Here is a 9653-nt window from a genome sequence, read left to right as displayed (position 1 = left end):
TCTTTCCCTCTCTCTGTCTCTCCCTCCCTCTCTCTGTCTCTCTTCCTCCCTCTGCCTCTCTCTCTCCCTCTGTCTCTCTCCCCCCTGTCTCTCTCCCCCGTCTCCCCCTCTCTCTGGATTATAGCTTCTCCTCTCAGCTGCAAGGCTTCCTCTCTCTCAGCCAGGACCTGGCCCCGCTCCAGGCCTTTAGTGAGCGCTGGCTGTCAACGCATGAGTGATACAGCCCTGGGCTGCGGGCAGAAGCCCAACGAGGCGTGCGCCCGTGAGGAAGGAAGCCCGCCCAGCTCAGAAGAGCCCGGCTGCCGCCGACAGTCACTGCTGGGGGAGACCTGAGGACGGTGCGCAGCCAACCAGAGAGAATCCAGTAATTTTCTAATAGAAAGAAAAGCTTCATTCGAAGCGTTTCATTTCCAAGTTTCAAATGAATCATTGATTTGGTGTTTGCTAAATTGAGGAGGACGGCAGTATGATAGTGACACTCGTCACCTGGCTTCTGGGTGTCTAGGAATGCGCAAACTAATCCGAAGTTATAGGGCGACGCTTTCCTCAGAACCCTGCGCTCTAGTAGTTAGATAACCGCAGTGAGGGGTACCTATGAATGAAATCCGTTAAATTTCAGAAATTGATTTTAGAAGATCATGGAGATTCGTGAACAGAGTCCCCGGGAGGAATCCCGGCTCTCTCTAAATCTGGTACACGGAGGCTTGTGTGAAAATCTATTTAGGAATAAGTTAATCAATCTCCAATGTTCTAGTGTGTGTGTCATTGTTGCAAGTAAAGCTAAATTCAAATTCCTGCACATCCTTTAATGTTAAACGTTACTAAATAATAACTTGTAAATGATTCCTGCTTTTATATTTACAGGGAGAATTATCCAAAAACAGCCCTCGAGGTCGGTAATCAGAGCGTGATCTGACGACAGACCGAGGGGCTGCGACAGCTCCCTTCCAGGCCTTCGGGGACAGCTGTTGCAGCCAGGCTCCAACACGGTGGTCCCAGAGCCCTGGGAGCCATGGTTCAGGGACCGCTGTGGGGTGACGGCGTGCTCGCCGGGGCGGGGCCGCGCGGACAGCCCTGACAGTGACGGGCCCTTCCTTCTTGTGTGTCCCTGCCCTCCACAAGACCTTAGTGTTGAGCGGGGCGGTGCCCCCAGAGTGTGTGACCGCCAGTTTCGCCCCGTGACCTTCTGGGACATCTAGCATTTGGGGACAAGCTCAGTAGCAACAGACATGTGTGGGGGCCTCCATGTGACACGTGGTACTCACCCTAGGCAGGGGTTTGGTTTGGACTCACCAGGCACCATGGGAGCCTCCCTGCAGCAATCAGAGAGGGTGGGAGGGCAGCTGCACTCGGAGGTGCAGGTTCGGCCAGTTCCAAGACCTGCCCAGCTCTTCCTCCCACCCGTTCACCCGGAACAGCTGTCCTAGGGCCACTCTCATCGCCCACGGTTCCAGGACTCGAGCCATCCCAGGTCCATGCTGAGGGAGGCAAGCCGTCCCGGGCCGTGCTGAGGGAGGCAAGCTGGAAGGCCCCTCCCTGCACTCAGGGGCCTGGGGCTGAGCTTTGGGGAAGGCGCTGAGAGGGACTGGTGAGTCTGTGCAGCTGTAAGATGAAGCCTGGGATGGGGCTGCTTGCTGGGGTGCTGAGCATCCAGCCTCTGGCTGCCTTGGAATGTAGCCAGGAAGGGCAGGTGCTCCCACATCCAGCCTGGCCCACCAGGAGCACAGGAAGGCGTGGTGGGAACCGGACTGAGGGGGCACGTGCCGGCACAGAGAATCGAGTGGCTGTGTCGGCTCTAACTGAGTGTCAGCCACGTGGGGTGTGTGGTTCGTCACGGGCATGTGCTGATGGTGCCACGCGGGGCCTTACTTGGGAATACAGAGGGGAACGCCTGCGTCCAGACCCCCAGGATGCTCGGAGGAGAGCTATCTGCCACCTGCAGGGTAAGAGGCGGGGCCTGGTGCCCAGCATCAGGACACAGCGCCCCGAGCTCGGCTTCCTGCTGGGACCTTGGGATGCGCAGTGGCGCTATCTCCAGTGCTGGGAGAGCTTCTCTGGGAAGCCAGTGCCACGGCTGTGTGAGGTCACTGGAGCTCTGTCGTCATCTTTTTCTCTGTTTTGGTTGCCAAAAGACTCAGAATAAAATGCAAAGTTATCTTTTAAATGTTTAAAAAAAATTGTTATAGGTTGTGTGTGCTCCCCAGAGAGAGAGAGAGAGAGAGAGCGAGAGAGAGAGAGAGTGAGAGAGCAAGAACGTACTCTCATGGGGGATGACCACTCCACAACCCTTTCTCTTTCGTTCCTCCTTTTTGGGCTTTTGGGCATGTACACACAAGTGATGATGTATTTCTGAGGCCACTATGTTTGGGACTCGAACCTGTGCAGCTGGCCATGTAGGACCCAGCACCTTAACCTCCATGTCGCCTGCTAGTCCTGGCACTACCTGAACACCCTGTGTATCCTGGGTCTGCACTCCCTGTGTGGCTCCTGACGTGCCAGGACTCGCCGCATAGCCAGGCCTGAGTGCGTGTGCATGTCACCCCCCATGCCAGTCACGAACCATCACGCACAGACACTTACGTGCAAGCACTTTGGCCCACAGATGCAATTTTGAAATTGCTGACACACGCCCAATAAAATCTTTGCTGGAATGAACTGCTGCCCTGAAGCCTCCGGTTGGGATTTCTGGCTGCCTTTCCGAGGTATTATCTGGCACTGGTCCCTCTACTGCCTCTGTCATGCCAGACAAACCAAACAGCAGTTCACCGCAGCCACGAGGGCCAGATGCCACAAGGAGACCTGGCCGCCCTCCGGGGCTGCTACGGTGCGTGTCCCACAAGGCGGGGACACGGTAAACTCGCGATCTAGCGAGGACCTGTCCTGGGTCCACACAAAGGGCCATTCTTGCTCTGTGGTCAGCAGCTCAGGACAGCCAGCTCCATACGTGGCCGTGGGTACAGGTCCCCACCCGCTCAGCTGGGCCCATCAGGAGCATGCATGCGCCTGCCCCAGGCTGGCTGGGGGAAGGATGGGGGGAGGGGGACCCCAGGGTGTCCTCCTGGTCTCTCACGTGCACACAAGTTAGAGCGTGCGTGAGCAAAGGAAACGTTTCAGGACGCAGAGGACTGAGCAGTGTCTTCTAGCATTTCCTTGGTGGCCAGTTATGGCGCGGCGGACGCCCCCCGTGGGCTCCAGATCGCTCTCGCAGGTGTGGATGAGCAGTCGCTTCACAACTGCATTCCATGTCTGAGCTTGGCCACGTGGTCGGCAGTACCCTGAGGCCGCAGCCTCGGCACTCTCTGAAAACCTGACCACTGGGACCCACAGGTGGCATAATGGCTATGTCGCTGGATTTCCATGTAGTCTACCACAGTTCAAGTCCCTGACCCCGCAGCTTAAAACTCAACGGCAGGTGCATGTGCGTGCATGCCCAAAATCCTGAGAGGAGAGTGGAGGAAAAGGGATTGCAGAGTGGCCATGCCCCCCAGAGGGTAATTTCTCACTTCCCTTCTCACTGCCTCTCTGGTGAGCACACCCACCCTTTAGTAAAAATCACTCTCTCTTAAGAAAAACAAAAAACAAAAAACAAAAAAATTGATCATTAGAAGGTGGAAAGGGCTAGGTACTTTCACCAACACCCAAACCAGGCTCCATTTTTTGTCATGACTGGAGAAAACCCCACCTGCTCGGCCAGAAGACGCATGCGAACGCCCCGGACGGCTGGGTGAGGGCTCCTGTCGTGAGTCTTGTCAGGAGCCTGACTGAACGGCGCTGCTGCCCTGGGGCTGGCAGAGTGTGCGGCGTCCACAGGGGGAAGCTAGGGCGGCTTTTGTCGTCAGTAAATCTTTTAAAACCAGATGGAAAAGTCAGGTATAACTGGAACCTTCCAAATTTGGAATGGCAGTAGGGAGAAGAGGTTCCTGTATGCGTGGCTCTTACCTGTGCTGCGGTCTGAGACATGTAGCGCCATCCTCGGGCCAGGTGGCGGTGCAGGGTGACACAGCTGGGTTCACGTGGGGCAGGTCCTGGGCCCGTGTCCCAGGCTGTCCTGAGCTCGCCTGGCGCACACGCATGCCTGTGGGCGGGCCAGCACGGCTGAGCACCAGCGTGTGGGGACCCTGCTGGGGTGCCTGTCTCTGTCTCTCTATCACTTTTTCTCTCATGGAAGTAAACAAGTAAACTTAAAAAAAGGAAGAAAATGTCGTCTCTTAGTGAAAAAGTAGCTGATGATATGAGGGGTGTTCAAAAAGCCCAGGAAGATGCGCGTTACGGAAAACTGGGCGTGCACTGCACTAGGCTTCACCCACAGATGCAGGCCTTTCCCGGGACCTTGCTCAGGTTCTCAGAATACAGATCCGAGAAGGAAAGGGGAGGGAAACGCAGCCTTCAGACCCCGCCGGCCCGGCGCGGAGCGTCTCACGAACATTGCCTGCCCTTCCTGACTCTGAATGCCCGTTGGTTGGGGTGGTCCAATCCACAGCCAGCTCCTTGTTTTTTTAATTAATGTGATTTATTATTATTATTATTATTAAATTTGCTATAGGGTGTATGATCTCACCAGAGAGAGACAGAGAAAGAGAGAGGACGAGTGAGAGAGCAAGCCGGCAGATCTGGGACTTGAACTGTGGTTGGCTCTGTGGGAGTCCAGTGTGTTAACTGCCACGCCACCTGCCGGCCCCAGCTAGCTCCTTTTAAAATTGAGGAAAGGGAAGGCCATATGCGTTCAGTGGCCGATGGGGCCCCCACTCACAGTGGCACCGGGGAACCACACCCGGGGCTCTCGCTGGGTGAGTGCTGTGTCCACCACAGCATCCGCCCACATGGCATGGCTCAGTGCACGCGCTCAGGGACACGCCGGGACTGCAGCACTTGTGTGCAGTATGACACATGCCAGCCGTCATGACGCGCGCTCCGTAGACGAAGCCAGTCAGAACAGCCCATCAGGTGGCATCTGCAGACCCCCTTCCAGCCATCTCCCTGGCTCTAGCACCCTGAGCCCTCACCCTAGCCCCCAAGGGAGACGGGCCTTGCTGCCCGCAACCCTCTAGCCCCAAACTTCACTCAGAAAAAGAGACACGTGCCACACAGGGACACGTCGGGCCACACGTTAAGGAAATGTGGGAAAGGAGCCTTTGAAAACTCCAATTTTCTATAGACTGCGGCCAATCAAGTGCTCTCTGTCTCTTACCAAGTTTAAACTTTTTAGCCAAATCTAATCATTTATTTTCCTAATAGCACGATAAGGTTGAACCATATCACTCATCAAGGGCCAAGGAGGGAGGAGGTGTGTGTGGTCAGGGTTTACCAACTTGCTTTTTGCTGAACACATGAACCACACAGGTACCACGCTTTCGGAGTGCAAACTGTGCACACACATCTGGGCCGGCTGACGCTCTCAGGAAGCTGGTGCATGCGCACTCAACACGCTGCTCCTTATGCGACAGCAATGACACAGGCAGGGCGCAGCGGGGCCGGTCGCCTCGAGACCCGCCTGGGCGTGGGCAGAGACAGGCAGCCTCTGGGCTGAGGCTGCCAGCGTGGAGCTGGGGTGGGTGTGCCTGGGCCCCGCTCGCCCTAAAGGACACTACCCCAGTACTGGCTACGGCCACAGGCCGGTGAGCAGAGGCTGGCCTACGGGAGCCGAGCTCTGGGGCGTGGCTGGCCCCGGTCGGTTATCCCACGTGCTCAGCTCACACCTACCGCGGACTGCTGGCCGAGAGCATTTTTCAGACTGGAAGGCTTGTGCAGCGTGGCATAATCAGGACCTTCCCTAGGATGGTGACACTAGGGCTACAGAGAAGATCCCACTGGAAAACAACCCCAAAGGCTGGCGTGGCCGTGAGAGTCCCCCTAGGTCGGAAGGACACGGTTTTGCTGTGCTGCACCGTCAGCGGTGACCACCCACCTCATCCCCCAGGAGCTCCCCCCCGTCACTGTGGCACAGACCTGAGGGCCAGCACTCGCCAGGACGACGCGACCACCCACCCAACACCTCACTAGTGTGGCCCGCCTACTGCCACCTCCAGACGAGACCTCCCGCCACTGCCCAGGCGCGGTGCTAGGGCCGTCCCCAGGGCCAGCTCTGATAAGTGCAGGGACCATGGCCCACGGACGGGCAGGGGTCACATCTGGGTTCACCACCCTACCACGGCCGGGAAGAGATGCGGGAAGGGGCGACGCGCCTCCTGGGAAGGGCTCGCCTCGTGGCTGCGGGCAGGGCGCTGCCCAGGCAGAGGGCTGTCCTGACGTGTGCCCCCGTGTGACCGTCAGCGCTGCCCACGAGGGAGTTGGAGGGTGTGCGTTGGAGCCCCGTGGAAGAGACAGGACTGAGCCCGTCTCCCACGCATGGCCTCCAGGAGCGCCAGCTGCTCGCGGTTCGCAGGGGAGTGTCTTAGACGGCCGGGGTGGAAAGCGCACCATTACCTTCTGTGTCTCGCATATTTGCCACTGACGTGACCACTGCCATCACAGCCGGGCGTGGGACAGCTGCAACAGGAAAGGACTGGTTACAGGGCGCGCCGCGGGCAGGGTGGACGCTCCCAGGGCATCAGAGGGGAGGTGGCCGCCCAGGCAGGGGCCACAGGCTGGAGGGGGAGCACAGGGAGCCTTTCATTAGCAGATGTGGGGACCCGCTGTCTGTGCCACAGGGGTGAGGCAGCGCCAATGTGACTGCACGGGGCACCTGTCCACGGGGGGCCCCTGCCCGGGGTGGGTGGCCCCAGCCGCTGCCGGAGTCATACTCACGCACCTGAACAGCTCCTGTAGGACGGGCTCCGCGGGGACTGCAGAGAGAGGGACAGACAGCCGGTCATCGCCGCCCCCACCCCCGCCACAGAAAACCACGACCGCGGGCAGGCGGGGTCCAGGGCTGCCGAAGAGAGGTTGTGCGGTGCGGGTGGCCCGGAGCCGCCTGGGTGCGGGGGCGTGGACGTACCTCGGACCCCCTTGGAGCGTGTGCGATGGCGCTTCTCCTCTGTGTCCACCTCCATCTGGGGACAGAGTAGCAGGCGGTCAGCGTCCTATCCCGCCGCAGGCTAGCCGTGCATGGGGCCGCTCACCGTCCCTGGCATTCTACCGACAGGCCGGGTCCGTGCACTCTGCAGGGCAGGGTGAGACGGGTCAGTCTGAAGCCTCGACCTCAGGTAGCCTTAGCCAGAGGCTCTGCACTCAGAGAGGACCTGTGGCGAGTCCAGAGTGCCATCCACCCGCTCCCTCTCCGGCACTCGGCCAGGACTGGGGAGATTGGCTTGTCCCCACACCCAGGACGCAGCAGAGAGTGTCCCTATGCTGGCAGGGAGACGCGTGCTGAGGGTGGCCAGGCTCCCCCGACCCGGTGCTCACCAAGGTCCGGTGCGCTGTGAAGAGGCCAGCGCATCAGGCGTCCCTGCCGCGGGGTCTCCCCTCTGTCGCCTCACCCTGGGGTGCGACTGCGACCATGTCGGGCTACAGTAGGCTGCTTTGCAGGGACTCGGACCCGACTGGCCGTGGACATATCTCACATCGGCGAGGTCACGTGTGTTTGACACGTCAGCCTGTGTGCCTACCGGACAACCCTGTGTTTTCACCTCTGCCTCACACTGAGAACACGTGAACTGGAGCCTCGTGACCTGGAGGCACACCGTCTGCCAGGTGCCCTTCAAGCCTCAGCGAAGAAATGCAGGACCCTGATTGCGGTCACCGCCTGTAGGGTGGGCGGGGCAGCACGTTGATAGCTCACAGGGGCACCTATGCCCTCGCCCTGCCCAGAGTGGCCAGGGCTGGTCTTAGAGGAGGCTGCCAGGAACTGGCACAGGACGGTTTATGGCAGAAACGACACTGCTCCCTCTGTGGCCGGTGCCGTCGGATGGCGTGGAGAGAGGGCTCCGGGGCTGTGGCCTGCAGAGTACACGGTGGGGCGGCTGCTCCAGCAGACCCTTAGCGAGGGTGAGTCTCAGGGGGACCTCGGCGCGGCCTCGCTCTGTCACGTGACAGCTGACCGAGGCTGTGTCGGAGAACTACAAAGGACTTACTAGCACTCCCCGAGCGCGCACTGGGAGTGAAAGGTACGCGGCAAACCCCACAGCTCGCCGGATGCGCCTTAGAGAGAGTCCAGGTGCGGACGTGAGGATGCCGGTGTCTGGATTTCAGAGAGGAGCGGCGGGAGGTTCCAGGTGGAACGGTGGGAAAGAGACGCACCATCACCAGCCTGCAGACCGCAGGCCATGAGGGCAGGGAGAGGATGGGCCAGACCCACCAGAGGGGCCGAGGGGAGGCCCTGCCCAGGGAGACCGCGGGAGGTCACAGCGGACTGCGTGGACAGACGGCTGCTGTCCCTTATGGGGGCGGAAATGCCGTGTTCAGAGAGAGCGTGTGGAGGCCGGTCATGGAGGCTCGGGGCCGACAGGGCAGGTGGTGTGGAGGAAGGAGACCGTGGAGGGGCCCGGGGCCAACTCTGACTCAGCCCCGCTGCTCTCTAGCCTGGGAGCGCGACTGCCCAGGGAGGTGCGGGAAGGAGGGCATGAGGTTTAGGTGGTTTTTACAAGCTTATGAATTCTTTTTCATGAGAGAGGAGGTGCGTGAGAGCCAGGGGAGGAGGCCACCGCCCCGCGTCGGCGCTCTGGCGTGCTCACAGAGGTCCTGGGATGTGAACTAGCGGCCTCTCCTGGGTGCGTCTGGTGGGAACCCTGTGCCATGCCAGGCCCTCACAGCTTCAGGTGGGAAATTGGTGTGACTCCGTGGTGTTGGGGCACCTGCTCCTGTTACTGACGTGGCCCGCAGTGTGCAGGAGCTGGGCCTCCCAGTCACGACGCATGACTCTGAGCGTAAGGATGGACGCTCCGGGAAGCAGGGCGTGGAGGCCTGAAGAGGCTGGGCAGCCGAGAAATGGCAGTGCTGAGCCCTCGGCCAGGCGGTAGACAAAGCCAGGCGCCAGCGCACTGGGGTCCGGGAAGCTGTGCTGACAGAGAAGCCGCCTCCCTTCATGGCCATGGTGTGCCCTGGGACCTCGCGGGGCTGGATGCCGTGACCAAGGAACGACATCGCAGCTTCAGGAACTCAAACTGGAGTGGGGATTTCAGTGCGAGGACGCGGCGAGAACATCGCATCCGGCCTGGGTGCGGTCTAGGAGACGGCCGAGGTCCCGGAGGAGGGGTTCGAGTCCAGTTTTGAAGGCTGCTTGGTGATTTGGGTTAGAAGAAGCTGCTCAGGGGGAGGGAACCTGAGGAGTGGGTACGGCCCAGCAGCCAGACTGGCTGCACAGGCTGGGGCCCAGGCTCCTGCCACGCAGACAGGCTGCTGCTCAGCACAGCCCATGCCCTGGCCGGGTGCGGGGACGGCGGGGACTGCGGTGCCTCTGCCAGCTCTGCCCGGGCCACCGGCCGGGCGCCCCTCGTCAGGCAATGTGATCGGAGGAGTGGGTCATCTTCTACATCAAATTCTTCATTTTCAGTGTTTTACCTTCACTGCTTTTTGTATAGCTGCCGGGGTCAGCCTTTTTTTTTTTTTCCAGATGGATAGTCAGTGTTCCCGCTCTTCACCTACCAAGTAACCCCCTTCCCACCCTAAGCTGCCCCGTCACGGAGCCCTCTGCTGGGCTCCCGCCTGCTTCTCCCAGTGCCGACCCTGCCTGGGGCGGCTGTTCGAGGGCGCCCTTCGCTGTCCGCTAAGACCGCCTG

General features: G+C 60.0%; 1 protein-coding gene across 1 annotated transcript in view; it reads right to left on the bottom strand.

Moving 5' to 3' along the window:
- Nucleotides 1–9653, bottom strand: part of MYT1L (myelin transcription factor 1 like) — a 406891-nt gene that overhangs the window by 154311 nt on the left and 242927 nt on the right. The window contains 3 exon segments of the mRNA XM_006153537.1: nt 6424–6486; nt 6749–6782; nt 6935–7097. Coding sequence (XP_006153599.1) covers nt 6424–6486; nt 6749–6782; nt 6935–6989 — 152 coding nt within the window. The 5' untranslated portion in view covers nt 6990–7097.

The sequence above is a fragment of the Tupaia chinensis genome, unplaced genomic scaffold (genome assembly GCF_000334495.1).
Source record: "Tupaia chinensis unplaced genomic scaffold, TupChi_1.0 Scaffold000377_5, whole genome shotgun sequence".
NCBI classification, from domain to species: domain Eukaryota; kingdom Metazoa; phylum Chordata; class Mammalia; order Scandentia; family Tupaiidae; genus Tupaia; species Tupaia belangeri.
This window is presented reverse-complemented; position numbering and strand designations above follow the sequence as displayed.